The sequence below is a fragment of the Bufo gargarizans genome, chromosome 5 (assembly GCF_014858855.1).
Source record: "Bufo gargarizans isolate SCDJY-AF-19 chromosome 5, ASM1485885v1, whole genome shotgun sequence".
NCBI lineage: Eukaryota > Metazoa > Chordata > Amphibia > Anura > Bufonidae > Bufo > Bufo gargarizans.
In genome coordinates, this window is record NC_058084.1 from 217,617,102 (window position 1) to 217,636,775 (window position 19,674).

A 19,674-nucleotide genomic window follows, 5' to 3' on the forward strand; every position below is an offset into this window, starting at 1 on the left:
TAAAAAGTGGTCTGGTCATTAAGGGTGTTTAAGCTAGGGGAGCTGAGCTGGTTAAAGGTGATTTCAAGGTGTTTAATATTGATGACTGATCCTCCAGATAGGCCATTAGCAGAGGTCGCACTACATATTTTTTACGGAAGAGTAAAAATACTCCCCTTACCATTTTTGAGGAGTGTTTTTACGCAAGGAGTAGGGATGAGTGAACTTCTGTTTCAAGTTTGGTGTACAAAGTTCTGGTTATGTGAGAATTCTGTTATATATTCCTCTTCCAAGGACCATAAGTTATGATTCCGTGGTAGCGGAATCCATAAAGGAATTCTTAGATAACCCGAACCTTGTACGCCGAACTTGAAACACAAGTTCGCTCAACACTACTGAAGAGCAGTACGAAAGTTGCAGTAATACAAATACATAATATAGAGGCCTACTCTTGTTGACATCTGCGTGGGGGACTGCCTTTGGAGCCTCTGTTGCAGATTCTGTCACGAAGACGGGACAAAAAAGCCTTAAAATGTATTTTTTGTCTCTTAAAAGGTTCCAACATACAGTCCCATGTAAATAACTTCTCCCCTTCCGTCAGCTTCTCCAACATACAGTCCCACATAAATATTATCTGTTGCCTCCCATCAGCCCCTCCAATATAGAGTCCCTTGTAAATAGCATCCCGACCTCTCCAACATACAGTCCCATGTAAATAACACTGCTCCCTTCCTTCCAGGACAAGGTTAATAAGCCCCTGGGAGGAGCCTTCAGTAAATGAACTGCAGGTTATTATAGCCAAGTGATAACATACAGTCCAATATACTGTATCTGACTTCTCTGTACTTTATCGCTGGGCTATAATAACCTGCTGTGCATTCACTACATGCAGTACACATATGTACATCACACATATCTGGGCAGACAGCTTCTGGTATACCACCATGCAGATGCAATGGTTGCAATTGACCACAGCATGTAGGGGGCTAAAAGTCCATGATCAGAGTTATCTCCAATCACAGGCTCTGCCGGCAGGTGTCTTCTGTGTAAGACAGCAGGCCCCCGTTTAACTCCTGCATGGCCTCCATCTTTAAAGACCTGACATCTGCTCTACATGTACGATGGATTTTGGGAAGGGGTTATGATATGTATCTTAAATATCAAGATGGTGGCTCACTCCAAATGAAATACAGAGACAGGTGCTGCTAGCCCAAATTGGAGGGACACCCACCCTCTAGTAATGTTTGGTTGAAATAAAAGCTATAATATTGGGCGAGCACACTACATTTGGACTTGTACGATTTATAAAATTTAATTAAATCACACAATTTTATACTGCACACGTGTATAACATGTAATAATAAAATGAGATCTAAAACAATATACTATAAAATACAATAAGATCAAGTAAAAAATAAAATACACTTCATGAAAACTAACACCACCAAATATATCTGGCAAGGTCCATGGAAATTGCCGGGATAGTTCTTTATTTGCACAGTAACAGGCTGACTGTGTTATGCCAATGTTCTAAATAGTATTCGTTAGTCTCGTGGAGATTGGTCCACATGTGAATAAGGATGCATGTCAGAAATATTGTTGTACGGGTTTTCAGACACGTTGGAGTTTCATAGATTGTTAGAACGTCAGTCTCTTGTGCTATTATAACCCAATGACCGTTAATGTTTGTTACACCCACATATATTTTAGGTGTTTTACTTGTAGGTTAAGTCCTCTTGCCTTCCTCGGCGTTGATAATTTGTTCTGACGAGGGTCGAGCGGCGCTGGACAATGCCGGCGTCTCACTCCGTACTCCTCTAGCCGGCTTACCCGAGATAACGCGGGAATTCGGACGAGACTTCAGTGTATGCTTCGTCCGTGCTTGTTTCTCTTCCGGCACAATAAGAAGGAAGGTATCTTTTCGGTCTGTAGATCTTCTTAGTTCCGATAGTTTTTCATCTGTCCTTTAATTAAATTTTCATAGCGTGGCCACGCTTATGACTGCGGAGGTGCTCTTTACAGGTATCCGATCCGGACCAGACGCGTTTCGGGAATTAACCTTCCCTTCATCAGTGGTATCGCAACACCTGTTAGCCTCCGCCTTTTATTTCAAAGAGAGCACCCAAAATATGGATGGCTGGATTTCCTTTTGGATAAAGGGACTATTCATGCGTTTTTATGCATGCGTTTTTCATGCGGTTTTTTTGTGCTATATGTTCCTTATATCCTTGTGGACTTCTTGTATAGACAGAATAACTTTTTTTGATTGCCTTAAAAAGTTATAACATTTTAAAGTTTGCATAAATATTTACTATCTATAACTCTATGTGGCTATATCATAGCATCAATTTTTAATCAATATTCTTCGTGCATTCTATATCTAAATAGGTTAAAATTAAAATGCCAATATTAAAATTACACTTTGCTGAAATAATAAAAATTCGAGAATAGGTTAATAGCGGATCCTTGGTCATATATAATGTTAAGAATCTTTCTTATAGATCTTGATTATATACCCGTATAGTTGTATGCCATATTATAGACAATTTTAATTGGATCAATATGCCACATAAATGGCCTCTGAACAAAACAGATTTGTTAATGTGTATGGGATTGGATGGGATGTTGATCTAGTTGTATAGGGCTGGGGGCCCTAGTTCGAGTCCACGAGACTTTAAGGCTGAGTTCACACGGGCGAGATTTCCGCGCAGGTGCAATGCGGTAAGGGAACTTATTGCACCCGCTGTGCACATGAGCTGTGATTTTCACGCATCACTTATGCGTTGCGTGAAAATCGCAGCATGCTCTATATTGTGCGTTTATCACGCAACGCAGGCCCCATAGAAGTGAATGGGGCTGAGTGAAAATCGCAAGCAAGTGCGGATGCGGTGCGATTTTCACGCATGGTTGCTAGGTGACAGTCTAGTCACTGTATTATTTTCCCTTATAACATGGTTATAAGGGAAAATAATAGTATTCTGAATACAGAATGCTTAGTAGGTGGTCAATTGAGGGTTAAAAAAAATATATATATTAACTCATCTTCTCCTCTTGATCGCGTAGTTCCCGGTCTCTTCTGATGAGCTGTCGGCTAAAGGACCTTTGGTGACGTCAGATCACATGCTCCAATCACATGGTCCATCACTGTGGTGATGGACCATGTGATTGGAGCATGTGATCTGACGTCACCACAGGTCCTAGCCGGTAGTTCATCATTAAAGAAGTAAAGAAGAGACCGGGAACTACGCGATCAAGAGGAGAAGGTGAGTTAATTTTTATATATATTTTTTAACCCTTAATTGATCACCTAATAGTTAAGGCTGCATGCAGCCTGTTGTTGTGGGAGGGGCCAGGTCCCCCTACTTAAACCCCCCTGCACAGCTCACCTTCACCGCGTCCGCCACCGCACTTCATGTGATCGTCACTTCCGGTAAGCACGTCACTTCCGGCAAGCACGCGCCCCGGGTAAGTATCGCCGCGTTCCCATGGTGAGCTCCGGTCTCCCGCCTGCCGGGCCATGTCCGTCCGCCGGCTCACTCCTCCACCCGCATTCGGCCGCCGCGGGCACCCCTCCCTCCCCTCTCCGCCGTCCGGGGCCGCCCGTCCTCTCGCGAGAGGCAGGACGCATGCGCGGCACCACGGCACCCGCTCACGACCGCACGCGGGGGGGGGGGGGGGGGACACACCGCCGGCCACAAGGTGTGTCATTTCGCGGCAATCCGACTGGACACTGCCGCCGCGCATTGGCAAGGCTTCAAAAAGGAGTCGGGTGGATTGTGGAGCTGTCTGGGGGGGAGGCTGGCTGTTGCCCATGGCGACCAGTCACGGCCCGGCGGTCTTTCCAAATTCTGCTCATGGAGATTGGAGGCTGTGGTGTGGTTGGTTGCCGTGGGCGGAGGCATCTTTCCCCTTAGACGGTGTCACAATTGTGTCCCTTCTCATGCAAAGAAAAAAAAAAAAAAAAAAAAAAAAAAAGGGATCTTGCCCTGGTGGGGGCGGAGGCATGCGGGCACTCAGTCCTCCCGCCCCGGTGGGGCTGCCACTGCTCAGCCGGGGGGCTCAGGCAGCCGCCACCCGCGCTGTCCAGCGGCCACATTCCGGTCTCTCATGTGGCCTGGGCCACGTCCTGCTCCAGGCCCAGCCTGGGATGGCCCCCTGGTCATGACCGACACTGGGTGGTCTGAGCCCTGGCACGCGGTGAATTGCCCGCCACAGGTGGCCAGATGGGCAATTCACGGGCCACATCCCCTCCACATCCCACTGCCCCTTCAGGTCGCCGTGCCGGGCCGGCATGCCCACCCCCAGGCCCGCTCCTGCCAGGCCGGCACACGCCACGGTTCCGTCACACACGTCCAGGTCAGGTCAGGGGCGCTCCAGGTCATTCATGCCCCGGCCTACCCACGGCCTCCCAGCGGGGCCCCTGGGGGCTCCGGCCTTGGTGCTCTCCATGTTCACATGTGTGTTCCTTTCCCAGGTGCCAGTAGCGTTCGTGGTTCCCGTCGTACCTTATTCCGACTTTCCCAACGTCAGGTTAGGTCCTGCAGGAATTCGCTGTCGGCCGCTCGCGGGAAAACTCATACCTGAGGGTTCAGGTAGGTAATCAGGGGCTGCTTCTGGCAGTCCCTCCTCCCGACATCCCGGGTTGCCTCCCAGGAGGCACACGGGGATGTGTTCTCGCTCTCAACCCGAGACGTCCAGGTGTCTCCTCTGTCCTGCTCAGCCTGAGGCGTTCAGGTGTCTTCTCTTTCCAGGTACCCTGAAACGTTCAGGTGTTCTTCCTGTCCATCTTGGCCTGAGGCGTTCAGGTGTCTTCTCTCTCCAGGTTCCCTGAAGCGTTCAGGGGCCTCTCGGTCCATCTTTGCCTGAGGCGTGCCGATGGCTTCTCGGTATAGGTACCCTGAAGCGTTCATGGGTCTTCTCTGTCCATCTTTTCCCAAGGCGTCCAGGTGTCTGCTCCATCCAGGTACCCTGAAGCGTTCTGGTATCTTTTCTGTCCTTCCTTGCCAAGGCACTTAGGTGTCTTCTCTGTCCAGCTACCCTGAAGCGTTCAGGTGTCTTCTCTGTCCATCCTTGCCTGAGGCATTCAGGTGTCTTCTCTGTCCAGATACCCTGAAGCGTTCAGGTGTCTTCTCTGTCCATCCTTGCCTGAGGCGTTCAGGTGTCTTCTCTGTCCAGGTACCCTGAGGCGTTCAGGTGTCTTCTCGGTCCATCCTTGCCTGAGGCATTCAGGTGTCTTCTCTGTCCAGATACCCTGAAGCGTTCAGGTGTCTTCTCTGTCCATCCTTGCCTGAGGCGTTCAGGTGTCTTCTCTGTCCAGGTACCCTGAGGCGTTCAGGTGTCTTCTCGGTCCATCCTTGCCTGAGGCATTCAGGTGTCTTCTCTGTCCAGGCACCCTGAAGCGTTCAGGTGTCTTCTCCGTCCAGGTACCCTCAGCGTTCTGGTATCTTCTCTGTCCTTCCTTGCCTGAGGCGTTCAGGTGTCTTCTCTGTCCAGGCGCCCTGAATCGTTCAGGTGTCCTCTCTGTCCTTCCTTGCCTGAGGCGTTCAGGTGTCTTCTCTGTCCAGGCACCCTGAAGCGTTCAGGTGTCTTCTTCGTCCAGGTACCCTGAAGCGGTCAGGTGTCTTCACTGTCCTTCCTTGCCTGAGGCGTTCAGGTGTCTTCTCTGTCACGGTGTCCATGCGCACCCACAATAGTTCCAGTCTCGCGCGGCTTTTTTCTCATGTCACTCCCAACTTTCCAGTTCCCAGGTCCAGCCGTTTCGTTCCCGTCCATCCTCTGACGGTAAGACAAGGGTGTTGACCCAACGCTCCCAGGTACGTCATCTTTTACGTTCATCCACGACCTTTTTTAGTCGGGGTGCACGGCCCCACGACCTCTCCAGCGGCCGTATTGTTGTCTTTAATTCCAGGTGTTGCAAGGTCTCTGCCATCATTGAAGCCATGTCACAGGTCTCTGACGTCGACGACATGTTGTCCCTCCCGGGTACCTCAGTCTCCAGCCAAGGCGGCCCAGTTGCCCTCCGAAGATGGACTGTGCCGAGGCTCATTGCGGAATTGGCCAAGAGAGGCATCAGACACCCAGCGTCAGCCAGGAAGGCCGAGTTATACCGCCTGTTGATGACCCAGTCCAGCGCTCCTGAAGGGGAAGATCCACCTCCAGCCATCCAGCAGTCCCTGGTGCTGTTGCAGGCCTCCTTGGATTCCCTCATCTCGTCCGTTGCTGACATCAGGACCAGGGTGGTGGACTTGGAGTCCAGAACACCGGCATCTTCCCAGGCGGTGGTCCCCGTCTCCGATCCCCCTCTGTTGCAGCTTCCGGCTCCAGGTACGTTCCCGGCTGCTCCGGTGGTGGCTCCTGCGCACTTGGTACCCGACCACATCAGGAAGGACATCTTGGCGGGCAAGGACGTGAATCTCGCGTCCATCCTGATTGCGTCCCACGATGCCGCAGACAGCAAGACTTTTGACTGCGGGGAGGTCTCAGTGGTCCTTCGGGCCAAGGATGGGCGTCTTAACCGCAAGCTCTCTGTCGTCGAGTTTGTGTTGGCCTTCGGCCTGTTTAGAGACGTGCTCTGCTCCGCTTCCCCGGCCCGCCGGGAGGAGCTGGACACGTATCTACACAGGGTCACTGGACTGGGGCACAAGTACGGCGGCACGGCTTTTTATGACTACCACCGCTCCTTCTCAGCCAAGGCCGCCGCCGCGCTTGCCCAGTTCCAGTTCTCTGTCAACTGGGCCACGCTGGACATGGAGTTGTTCTGCCAGCATTTCGCCGGCCTCCGGGCCCCCGCTTGTTCGACCTGCCAGTCGATTTTCCATTCTACTGAGTGGTGTCCTCAAACGGCCACGGCCCAACCAGACAAGGCCATTCCTGGCCCCTCTGGGGTCTCCCGCAGTCCCTCCACCACCGATAAGCTGGGCAGACCCATTGTCTACCTTGGCAACAGCCAAGTTTGCAACAACTTTAACTTTGGTGCATGTGTTTTTAGCGGTTGCAGGGCCCTGCACATCTGCTCCATCTGCTTCAGGGCCCACCCCAGGTCCACATGTCCCAAGAAGGGGTACAAGCGCCTATGACTAGCCGACTGCGACATCGACCTCCTGGCTCTCCTGTTACGGGACCATCCGGCGCCAGGGTTCGTGGACTTCCTGATCACTGGCCTCTGCTCCGGGTTTGACACAGGGTTGGTGGCACTACCCCATTCCACCTGGGAGTGCGACAACCTGCAGTCGGCCAGGTCAGATCCCACCGCTGTACAGGAACTCCTGAATTCGGAGGTGGAGAAAGGGTTCCTCCTGGGCCCCTTCGACCAGGTGCCTTTTTCTCGCTGGCGGATCAGTCCCATAGGCATCGTGGCCAAAAAAGATTCAAATAAAAAACGTTTGATTTATGATCTCTCCGCCCCCCATGATTCTGTCATCCCCAGCATCAATTCGCTCATCCCTTCGGAAGAATTTTCCATGACCTACGCGTCCATAGACGAGGCCATTGCCCTCATCCTTAGCGCCGGGAAAGGCGCCTGGTTGTCTAAAACGGACATTGCGGACGCCTTCAAACTGCTGCCCATTGCCCCTCACCTTTGGCAGTTCTATGGCATCAGGTGGGAAGGCAAGTTCTATTTTGCCAACAGGTTGACCTTCGGCTCAAAAAGCAGCCCGTGGTTATTCGACCAATTGGCGCAGGCCCTGCACTGGATCCTGATCCACCACGGCAGCGCCCCAGCGGTCATCCATTACCTGGATGACTTCCTCCTCATTGAACCTCCGCTAGGTCGACCATCAGGGCTGCTCTCACTCCTGGAGATCTTTGCCGCCCTTTCCATCCCAATTTCGCAGGGGAAGACCGCGGGGCCGGTCACTTCCATCACCTTCCTGGGCATTGTCCTGGACTCAGACAAAATGGAAGCCAGGCTTCCAGAGGCAAAGCTGTCCCAGATACGGGAAGTCGTGGCCAGGGCCATCACCTCGTCCCAGGTGACCAAGGTCGAGCTACAGTCCATCCTGGGTCGGCTGAACTTTGCCTTAAGGGTCATGCCCCAGGGCAGGGCTTTCATTTCCCGGCTGCTCTCGCTCCTTCCCTCAGCCTCCGAACCCAGCAGCATTGTCCACTTGGACAGGGCTGCCATGGCAGACTTACGCATGTGGGACAGCTTTCTGTTATCTTGGAACGGTGTCAGCCTGTTTGTCCCCTCATGGTCCCAGTCATCCACCAGGGTGTTTGCCGATGCCGCAGCATCCCGGGGTTTCGCGGCCATATTCGGGTCCCAGTGGCTGGCTGGCCCATGGCCTCCTCAGGTCAGTTCCGACCCTCAGTCCCTCAGCTCATCACCATTCCTGGAATGTTACCCCATCGTGGCGGCCGCTTCTGTCTGGGGTCACCTCTGGGCAAATTCCAGCGTCATGTTTGTGTCTGACAGCCAGGACCTCGTGGACATCATCTCCAAAGGCCGAGCTAAGTCGGCCAGGGTCATGTCCCTGTTGCGCAAACTGGTCTGGCTGGCCATGACCCATAACTTTCATTTTTCATGTTCCCATATCCCAGGTACCAGCAACACGGCGGCCGATGCCTTATCGAGGTTCAATTTTCACACCTTCTTTCAGGTATGTCCAGAAGCAGACCGGACCGGGGCCCGAATTCCCGGTTTCAGCGACCTGATGTTGGACTAAGGTCTCTGCTGGCAACCGCCGAGGACCTCAGGCACCGATCCCTTTCGGTCAACACGGCTCGCAACTACGGCACTGGTTGGAACCACTTCCAGGCGTTTTCCAGGATCCATCCCCAACAGGGGATGTCCTTCATTGCGTACATCATGGCTTTCATGGCCCATTGCCATGTCAACCTCAAGCTGGCACCCAGCACCATCCGTTTGTACCTGGCCGGGGCGCAGCACTTCTTAGCCCTTCAGAACCCAGAAGTACGCGCAGCGTTCACATCCCAAGCCGTCAAGGCCACGCTCAGAGGCATTGAGAAAAACAGTAAAGACTCCAACCCGTCCCGTCGGCCGGTCTCCGGTGAGCTGTTTAGGCAGCTGTCTGCAGCCCTAGATGGCAATCCTTTTGGCCATTTCCCTAGCCTGGTCATCAAAGCCGCGATGTACCTAAGCTTCTACGGCTTCCTTCGTCCAGGAGAATTTTCAGTTCCTTCCCGGAAAACGGTCTTCCTGAAAAAGAAACAGCTATCCTGGAGCCAGGATCATCTGGTACTAAGCCTGCCTTCCACCAAGACGTCCCAGACCGGTCCTCCCGTACTGATCCGTTTCTTCAAGTCCGGGAACGCCTGGTGTCCGGTGGTGGTACTCCAACATCTCCTGGGTTACACACCATCTCCAGATCCAGAGTCTCCGTTGCTGCCATTCCAGGGGAAACCCCTTTCCACGCCACAGTTTGTCTCCCACATCAGATCCCTGGTCGCAGGGTTGGGGGTGGACCCCAAAACCATATCAGGACATTCATTCCGCATCGGAGCAGCTTCAGCGGCTTCCAAGCACGGGACGCCTCCGCACGTCATCCGTCACATGGGTAGGTGGAGATCTGCCTGTTTTTCCCGATACATCCCGGATCCGCTGACTGAAACCCGACAGGTATTCCGTTCCTTGGCTTTGTAACCCTGTTCCACACGCATTAAACAGCAGCACTTCTCCTACCTGGTGTCTCTTTGGCCCTCTTTTAGGCAGGCCCACGTCCCGTGGCTCCAGGCACACACCAGCCACTGTCTAGCCCCCTCCCGTCACCTTACTGACCGTGGCCGCGGCCACAACTAAGCATTCTGTATTCAGAATGCTATTATTTTCCCTTATAACCATGTTATAAGGGAAAATAATACAATCTACACTACAACTAACCCAAACCTGAACTTCTGTGAAAAAGTTCGGGTCTGGGTACCACAGCCGGTTTTTTATCACGCGAGTGCAAAACGCATTGCACCCGCGCGATAAAAACTGAACATCGGAACGCAATCGCAGTCAAAACTGACTGCAATTGGGTACCTAATCGCGCTGGTTTGCCGCAATACACCGGGACACATCCGGACCTAATCCGGACACGCCCGTGTTAACCCAGCCTTACGAATACGATTTAGAACATTGGCATAACACAGTCAGCCTGTTACTGTGCAAATAAGGAACTATCCCGGCAATTCAAGCCAATTTCCGTGGACCTTGCCAGATATATTTGGTGGTGTTAGTTTTCATGAAGTGTATTTTATTATTTACTTGATCTTATTGTATTTTATAGTATATTGTTTTAGATCTCATTTTATTATTACATGTTATACACGTGTGCAGTATAAAATTGTGTGATTTAATTAAATTTAATAAATCGTACAAGTCCAAATGTAGTGTGCTCGCCCAATATTATAGCTTTTATGATATGCAACTTGTTAAAAAAAAAAGTCCTTTTTTTTTGGAGCTTGTGAAAAACGCAGATGAATTTTTCCTCAGAGTTAGCCCATGCATACTGAATGCGGGGACCAGGAGGTGAGCGGGGTAAGTATATTCACTGTAAGGAGCCTGGCATATGGGGGGAGTTTATAGTATTGGATAACCCCTTTAAAGAGGTTGCAGCGCTAACACAAGCACCACATCCTTGTAAAACCACTGATCTGATATTGATCTTGATAATATCATGACATTGCACAACCCCTTTAAAGCGAACATATGTCCACTGTTGAGGCTACTTTCACACCTGCGTTTGGTGCGGAACAGTCTTGTATCTGCACAGACGGATCCGCACCAATAATGGAAACGCTTGTATCCGTTCAGAACGGATCCATTCAAAACTGTAAGTCAATGGGGGGAGGATCTATTTTCAATTGCACCATAATATGTCATTGAAAACGGATCAGTTCCCATTGACTTACATTGTAAGTCAGGACGGATCCGTTTTGGCTCTGCATCGTCGGGCGGACAAGAAAATGCTGCAAGCTGCGTTTTGGTGTCCGCCTGAATTGCGGAACGGAGACAAAACACAGCCAAACTGATGCATTCTGAATGGATGCTTATCCATTCAGAATGCATTGGGGCTGAACTGATCCGTTTTAGGCCGCTTGTGAGAGCTCTATATCGGATCTCACAAGTGGACGCAGAAACGCCAGTGTAAAAGTAGCCTGACGCGAAACATGTAACACGTAACCACTGTAACAGAAATATATTCATACCCCTACATTAACTGAGACCCCATATCAGATGAGCAGTTCAGGTCTACATCTGATGATTGTTTGGGGCTATTTCACAGGCTAAATGCACCACCCATTAGCTGGGAGCAGAAAGTAAATGCAACACTGACCAGAACATTGGCTTAGAGCCAATTTCATTATTTCTTCTCCTCGCTTCTAGGCTGCTCTTCAGGGTTTGTGCACTGACGCACTACATTCTGTCTCTGGAAGTGAGGATAAGGACTGTTGTGCATTAGGCTACTTTCACACTCTCGTTAGGTGCGGATCTGTCATGGATCTGCACAGACGGATCCGTTCAGATAATACAACCGTCTGCATCCGTTCAGAACGGATCCGTTTGTATTATCTTTAACATAGCCAAGATGGATCCGTCTTGAATACCATTGAAAGTCAATGAAGGAACGGATCCGTTTTCTATTGTGCCATATTAGTAGTGAAAACAGATCCGTCCCCATTGACCTACATTGTGTGTCAGGATGGGTCAGTTTGGCTCGGTTTCAACACACTCCAAAGCGGAATGGAGATGGAAAGGAGCCAAACTGATGCATTCTGAGCGGATCCTTTTGCATTCAGAATGCATTAGGGAAAAACTGATCCATTTTGGACGCTTGTGAGATCCCTGAACGGATCTCACAAACGGAAAGCCAAAACGCCAGTGTGAAAGTCTGATCTATTTGCTAATTCTATAGAGCAGGACTTCTGAAAATTACCTTTCTAGACTACTACTGGCAGCAGCATTGTCCTCCTGCCCAGCCTCCCCCACTGACCGCAGCATTGTCCTGCTTTCCACTCCTTCCCCATTAGCAGCACCCTTTTCAACTTCCACACTGACAGTGACATGGTCCCCCTTTCCACCCCTCCCCAACTGGCAGTGACATGCTGAAAGGACAAGTATCAGAAAAGCTTTGAACCTGTGTAATCATGGCCATGTCACCTCGGGTCCTTCACTCCTTAGGAATATCCTAGGAAACTTCATAAAATTTTGCACTGACAGACCAGCCCAGAAAGGGAATTTGCCCTGCAGAACAGATTACCAATGCAGGTCTGTCCCCACCACAGCAAATCTAATAAATTAGAGTGCTATTTTACTTTGTTAGGCTAGCTTCATTTATTATAACAAGTGTATATAATTTCAATTCTATAGTGTTTTTGCTTATTCTTTGCAGGCAAAGCTATGCAGACACCTGACCCCAGCGCTGCTCACCTAAGTGACTGGCAAAGTAAGTTGTTTGCTCTAAATTCTCCCACCTGCTCCCCTGCACAGAAGGCAGATGCATATCGTGGTTTTATTTATCAGATTCAGTATGCATGGGCTAACTCTGAGATCTCCCAGGCATCGGCATCCCACCTGTTCAAGACGTACGCAGAAAGGTATGCTGCCATCGTTGACTCTGACAAGGAGGGGAATGGCCTAAATAACTACGCAGACAGCATTATGTCATTGGCCAGATGTCCACGCAATGACAGTGACAAGTGGCAGTCGTCTTTGACTACCAGTAATGTTTTCGAGTTGAAACGTGTGCAGGAAATTTTTCAGTCTGCTCAATCAGACCTGCAGTCCCAGTCGAGTTCTGCAGATGCATCACTTAGTGAAGATAATGGGGTCAGTACCTTTGGAGATTCATTGGTTACAAGTAAAGACCTCAGCAGTTTAGGACATACAAGCACAGAATGTGACTCTGAAGAGAAAACTAAAGGAAGCTTATTTCAAAGTGCAAAATTACCCACATCATCCAATATTAAATGCACAGATGCAGATATCCAACCAACTGTCCCACATACCAGTAAACAGTTGGTCACAATGCCAGTATTTGCAACTGCTTATACAAGTGTAAGTACTGCTCCTGGGCAAAGCATGTTTTCTGCTGGAAATTTAATAAATGCTGGGAAGAGGAAGAACCTTTGTGCAATCGAGGATGAAGATCAGAGACCAACAACGAGCAAAGCAATCCCAACCATGTGTGGTACACTTGAAGAAGGCGCCTTTAAAACTGCAAAAGAACAACTGTGGGTTGATCAGCAGAAAAGGTATACTAGTCAGTCCCGCAACACAGGTCCCGGAACATATAGTACCGGAAAAAAGTCACTGGGGGCTGTACGGTCTCGTGGACTGCATGGGAAATTTGTTCCTCCAATTGCAAAGAAAGATGATGGCGATGGCTATACCGGTCAAAAAAAAGCTTATTCAGCTAGTAACAGTGAGTCAAATGTGCCGTTTGATGAGCGTTTGAAAAACATAGAGCCAAAAATGATTGAACTCATCATGAGTGAAATTATGGACCATGGCCCTCCACTTAACTGGGATGATATTGCTGGTTTGGAGTTTGCCAAAACTACCATAAAGGAAATAGTATTATGGCCAATGCTGAGGCCAGACATATTCACTGGACTTAGGGGTCCACCAAAAGGCATTCTTCTCTTTGGACCTCCAGGGACAGGAAAAACCCTGATTGGAAAGTGTATTGCATGTCAATCAAGAGCTACATTTTTTAGCATCAGTGCATCATCGTTAACTTCCAAATGGGTCGGTGAGGGTGAAAAGATGGTTCGTGCCCTCTTCACAGTGGCAAGATGCCACCAGCCTGCTGTAATTTTTATAGATGAAATAGATTCCCTTTTATCACAGCGTGGTGAGGGAGAGCATGAGTCTTCAAGGAGAATTAAAACAGAATTCTTAGTACAGTTAGATGGTGCCACAACTTCCTCAGATGACCGCATACTTGTGGTTGGTGCTACTAATAGGCCTCAAGAGATAGATGAGGCTGCAAGAAGGCGACTTGTTAAGCGGCTGTACATTCCTCTTCCTGAAGCCTCAGCTAGAAAGCAAATTATTGTTAGCCTGATGTCTCAAGAGAATTGCAGCCTCTCTGAGAAGGAAGTGGAATCTATAGTTCTTCAAGCTGAAGGGTTTTCTGGTGCAGACATGACTCAGTTGTGTCGAGAAGCGGCCCTTGGTCCCATTCGCAGCCTTCAGATTTTCGATATTTCTACCATTTCATCTGAGCAAGTCAGGCCTATTGCCTATGTTGATTTTCAGAATGCTCTGCAAACAGTGAGGCCCAGTGTGTCGAAGCAGGATTTAGAATTGTATGAACAGTGGAATAAAACTTTTGGTTGCGGGAGATAGAAACCAGACAGTCTAAATATCAAAAGTGAGCAAATGTCCAATTTTTCAGTTCCAGGTCCATTTTTCTTTTAAAGATGTGTTTTTGGGCAAACTTAAAGGCCGTACAGAAATGTGCTATTAGTCCCTCTCTCTTCTTGAAAACCAATTATTTAATGGCAAACAATAGAAATGTTAGTTATTGACCTGCTAGCTATATGATATGTTCAATATGATCTTATGTGCAAGAGTTTATACAATTTATTTGTGTTTCAAATGTCAAAATAAAACGCATTCTAGTTTCACTTTGCTTTTCTCCTCATTACCTACAAATTGACATTACCTAGTTGTATTGTGAACCTAACATGTTTTTACCATTTTCACGTACGATGTCTTTCCATGTTTTCAGTACCTCAATCCCTATAATGACCAGGTCTGAAAAAGCCTTAGGCCTCTAGCACACGAACGTTCTGTGCCCGCATACGGCGGGTCCACAATACACGGCCACCGGCCCTTGTGCACTGCGTATCACAGATGTTAACCATTCACTCAAATGGGTCTGCAATCGTGGAAAGCACGGATCAGAACCCATAGTGCTTCCGTGGTTCTGTCCGTGCCTCCGCACCACAAAAAAATTTAACTTGTTCTATTTTTTTTTTGCGGTGCGGACGGATCACCGACCCATTCAAATTAAATGGGTCGATCCGTCCTGGCCGCCGCACGGACGTTGCCTGTGCATTGGGGACCGCAAATTGCAGTCCCCAATGCACGGAACGGATGCACAACGTTCGCGTGCAAGAGGCCTCAAAGGGAGCCTGTCACCACCTTTTCATGTCTTATAGTGCCATAGATTTCAGTCTTTTACGCTACAAAACCAGATGATAAATTTGCTAGTCTTGCCCTCTTGAAAGTAGCAATGGTGGTGTAGAAACATAAGGTTTGCAGGTCCCCTAAAATGCCAGGGCAGTATAAATACCCCAAAAGTTACCCCATTTTGGATAGACACCCCAAGATCTTCCGTGAGGGGTATGGTGAGTTCATGTAAAATTTTATTTTTTTGTCACAAGTTAGTGGAATATGAGACTTTGTAAGAAAAATAAAAAATCATTTTCCGCTAACTTGTGACAAAAAATAAAAACTTCCATGAACTCACTATGCCAATCAGCGAATACCTTAGGGTGTCTACTTTCCGAAATGGGGTCATTTGTGGGGTGTTTTTACTGTCTGGGCATTGTAGAACCTCAGGAAACATGACAGGTGCTCAGAAAGTCAAAGTGCGTAAATTCGAATTTTTGCACCATAGTTTGTAAACGCTATAACTTTTACCCAAACCAATAAATATACACTTATTGCATTTTTTTAATCAAAGACATGTAGAACAATAAATTTAGAGAAAAATGTATATAGAAATTTATATGGAAATTTTTACAACAGAAAGTGAAAAATGTTGTTTTTTAGCAAAAATTTCAGTCAATTTTGATTAATATCAAAAAAAAGTAAAAATGTCAGCAGCAATGAAATACCACCAAATGAAAGCTCTATTAGTGAGAAGAAAAGGAGGTAAAATTCATTTGGGTGGTAAGTTGTATGACCGAGCAATAAACGGTGAAAGTAGTGTAGTGCAGAAATGTAAAAAGTGGTCTGGTCATTTAAGGGGGTTTAAGCTAGGGGAGCTGCGCTGGTTAAAGGGGCTATCCTAGAAATGTAATGCTTTTTAGTTAGGGCAATTTCACACAAGTGTATTCAGTCTGTGAAATACACTCCATGTGAGAAAAATTTTTCACTGGCTGAACACTGCTCCTGTGACATGAACTCCCAGTATTATAACGATTTAGAATGCAGTGTTTTCCTGCCTGACCTTGAATCCACTGAGCCGTATGCAGTGAGTACAGTTCAGTACAGCTGTGGTCAGACTGGACACAGGAGCAATGTTCAGCCTGGGAAATAATTCTCTCACACAGAGTGTATTTCACGGACTGGTTACACACCTGTCTAATTGCCCTTAAATTTCTGAAGGTCCTCTGTGGGTGGGCAGAACCATATTAAACTCTGTCATTGTCCAGGATGCATTACAATTAGCTCGTGTTCGTCTCCTGCCTAGAAAATAGTACCATAAATATCGCCCCAGAGATACACATGATGTGTAAGGAATTCACAATTTCTTTCTCCGCTGTCTAGAGTGAGACATAGATACATATTTGAAAAAAGAAGTTGAGAAAATCGAGCTCCACTTGGATAAAGGAATATGCTTGCGGTTAAAAACTCATCCAATGATTACAAAATTAGCAGTCTTGTCTACGCGTTTCGGGCTATCACAGACAATTCCAGCCCTTCTTCATGACACGGAAAAACATTAAAAGTGAGACCTTTTATAGGGGAGGGTGCAACTGTGTTCACTAATTGTTTCCACAGGCCTGTAACCGCCCCCAGGAAAAGGTGCCACACCTTCAGTTAACTCTTCTCATGAAAATTAAATGAAAGAAAAAACAAAAATGTATAACCTTATGTTTGCATAGAAAAAATATATGAATAATAACTATGCAAAAACTATGCCATACAAGGATATACATATAAAGAGGATACATGGGATATAAGCTGGATATGTAACAGTATTTTGGCAGGATAAGGTGGAACGTAATGGAAATCAGATCACCAGAGAATTAATTACTATGACATTCTCAGAAAAAGGAGAAATTCACATGTCAAAGCATTAGTGTGTGAATTATTGCTGCATGATCAGATCTAGGCGTTTGTTGAGCCCCTCAGGTTGACGTGTGTTCAGAGAAAAAATCCAAAAAGATTCTCTGTTTAATAGTTTTCTTCTATAATCTCCTCCACGCTTGGCCAGAAAATGGCTCTCAGAAAATGGCAACACAAAAACAAGATTTTGTTTTCAAAAATGCTTTTACTGTGTAAAACTAACAAAAATAAAGACATATTTGGTATTGCCACATCCGTAACAACCAGCTGAATAAAAATATCACCTGATCTACCCTGTCTTGTGAATGCTGTAAAAATAAATAAAAACTGTTAGAACTGTTTTGTCACCTTGCCTTACAAAATGCTTAAGTTCGAGTGATCAAAACATCATTTGTACCCCAATATAGTACTAATGAAAATGTCACCTCATTCCGCAAAAAATGAACCCCTACATAAGACAATCGCTCAAAAATTAAAAACCAACGGCACCTGTAAACCAATCCATCAAAAGCCATATGGCACTCCCTACCTTCTGAGTCCTGCCATGTGCCCCTACAGCAATTTACCCCCATATATGGGATGTTGCTGTATTCAGGAGAAAATGGGTAACAAATTATGGGGGGGCCCAAATTCTAAAGAGCTCCTTTAGGATTTCACAGGGCATTTTTTACGCATTTCGATTCCAAACTACTTCTCACGCTTTAGGTCCCCTAAAATGCCAGGGCAGTATAAATACCCCACAAGTGACCCCATTTTGGAAAGAAGACACCCCAAAGTATTCCGTGTGGGGTATGGTGAGTTCATGTAAAATTTTATTTTTTGTCACCAGTTAGTGGAATATGAGACTTTGTAAGAAAAAAATAAATAAAAAATCTTTTTCCGCTAACTTGTGACAAAAAATAAAAACTTCCATGAACTCACTATGCCCATCAGCGAATACCTTAGGGTGTCTACTTTACGAAATGGGGTCATTTGTCGGGTGTTTCTACTGTCTGGGCATTGTAGAACCTCAGGATACATGACAGGTGCTCAGAAAGCCAAAGTGCGTAAATTCACATTCTTTGCACCATAGTTTGTAAACGCTATAACTTTTACCCAAACCAATAAATATACACTTATTGCATTTTTTTTTAAATCAAAGACATGTAGAACAATAAATAGAAAGTGAAAAATGTCGTTTTTTTGCAAAAATCTCGGTCAATTTTGATTAATATCAAAAAATGTAAAAATGTCAGCAGCAATGAAATACCACCAAATGAAAGCTCTATTAGTGAGAAGAAAAGGAGGTAAAATTCATTTGGGTGGTAAGTTGTATGACCGAGCAATAAACCGTGGAAGTAGTGTAGTGCAGAAGTGTAAATAGTGGTCTAGTCATTAAGGGTGTTTAAGCTAGGGGAGCTGCGCTGGTTAATGATGGATGACTGTGTGATTTATAAATATGTGATTGATGTCAGGCATGTTCTTGTAGTCTGGTACAGACATTATTCATGTAACATACATATTTCACTAGCATAATAAATGCTGACAGACTAGCTGCGCAGAAAATACAGTATGGAAAGTCTCTGCTGTGATGTCTTTTTAGCATTGGTGATAGATGTGCATACAGCAAAAAATCTTGTACCCGAGAAGTCAGAACTACTTGTATTTATTGCGGTCATCAAATCAGAGTTTCAGTGAGTAATATAAAGTGTTACACGCTGCAGCACAATTCCTGCTAAATGTGGGAGCAGATGAGTTGAGTGGGTAACAGTGGTGCAAATTTTGTTCTGTCAATACAGCTTTATTCTTGATATTTTTTTATTGTTACTAATACTTTGAGTAACTGCAAAAAAAAGGGGGTCAGTCAGCACATCCCAATGTGCAGGTGCACACTGCCATAGCTAGAAACATACAAAAAAAAGAGACCGTGCAGCAGCACAAATAAAGTACAATAATGCCAGAGTAATAGAAAAATTCTACGCTTATTTTGCAAATTTGAGATTCTTGGCAAATACATTTCGTACAAAATTATTTGAGTCAGTCTGCCAAATGTCAATGCGATCTCAGTAAGACTGAAACCTAACAGTAAATCCTACCTGTTATGTGCCATAATGGCTACCATCAAATTCAGTGAGTATAGGTTCCACATGCATGCTGAGTCCACACTGCTTTTTGCCATTTTTTGATGCCATAACTGCCTCCATTAAATCCAGGGATGCAGGTGCCTGTCTGCCCCATAGGCTGATTTTAGTTAGAGTAAGTATAAAGCTGTAGCCTGCTCTCACTGTATTTATTGGAATCCATTTGGCATCAGGAGAGGTATAGAGTGGGCTCACCATGCATGTTGGTACCTGCATTCCTGGATTTAATGGAGGCCGTTATGGCACCAAAAATGGTAAAAAGCAGAGTGGACTCAGCATGCATGTGAAACCTACACTCCCTGAATTTTATGGTAGCATTATGGCACATAACAGGTAGGATTTATTGTTAGATTTCCTTCTTACAGAGATCGTCTTGATGTTTTGCAAACGGGCCCAAATAATTTTGTACAAAATGTATTTGCCAAGAATCTTAAATTTGCTAAATAAGCGTAGCATTAGCACCAGAATATTTTCTATAATTATGGTATTATTGTACTCTATTTGTGTTTGCAGTGCTGCTGCACTGTCTTTTTTTCCTGTAATACTTTGAGTAACACATTTCTGTTCAGAAAAGTCATTGCTGTATAATTTAAAAGTGCC

General features: G+C 46.6%; 1 protein-coding gene across 2 annotated transcripts; it reads left to right on the forward strand.

Annotated features, from left to right (window-relative positions):
- The first annotated feature begins 12,314 nt into the window (after window positions 1-12,314).
- On the forward strand, window positions 12,315-14,559 carry FIGNL1 (fidgetin like 1). 2 transcript variants are annotated; one of them, XM_044293531.1, is made up of 2 exons: window positions 12,315-12,371; window positions 12,449-14,559. In XM_044293531.1, the coding sequence occupies exon 2, from the start codon at window positions 12,587-12,589 to the stop codon at window positions 14,276-14,278; it is 1,692 nt and encodes a 563-aa protein (XP_044149466.1). In that variant the 5' UTR covers window positions 12,315-12,371; window positions 12,449-12,586; the 3' UTR covers window positions 14,279-14,559. The 2 variants fall into 2 exon arrangements, with proteins under 2 accessions (XP_044149466.1, XP_044149465.1); XM_044293530.1 differs by having other exon boundaries at window positions 12,321-14,559.
- The last annotated feature ends 5,115 nt before the right edge of the window (window positions 14,560-19,674 follow it).

Excerpts from the sequence above, each read along its gene's own strand:
- FIGNL1 (XM_044293530.1), top strand. The coding sequence starts at position 12,326 with ATGCAGACACCTGACCCCAGCGCTGCTCACCTAAGTGACTGGCAAAGT.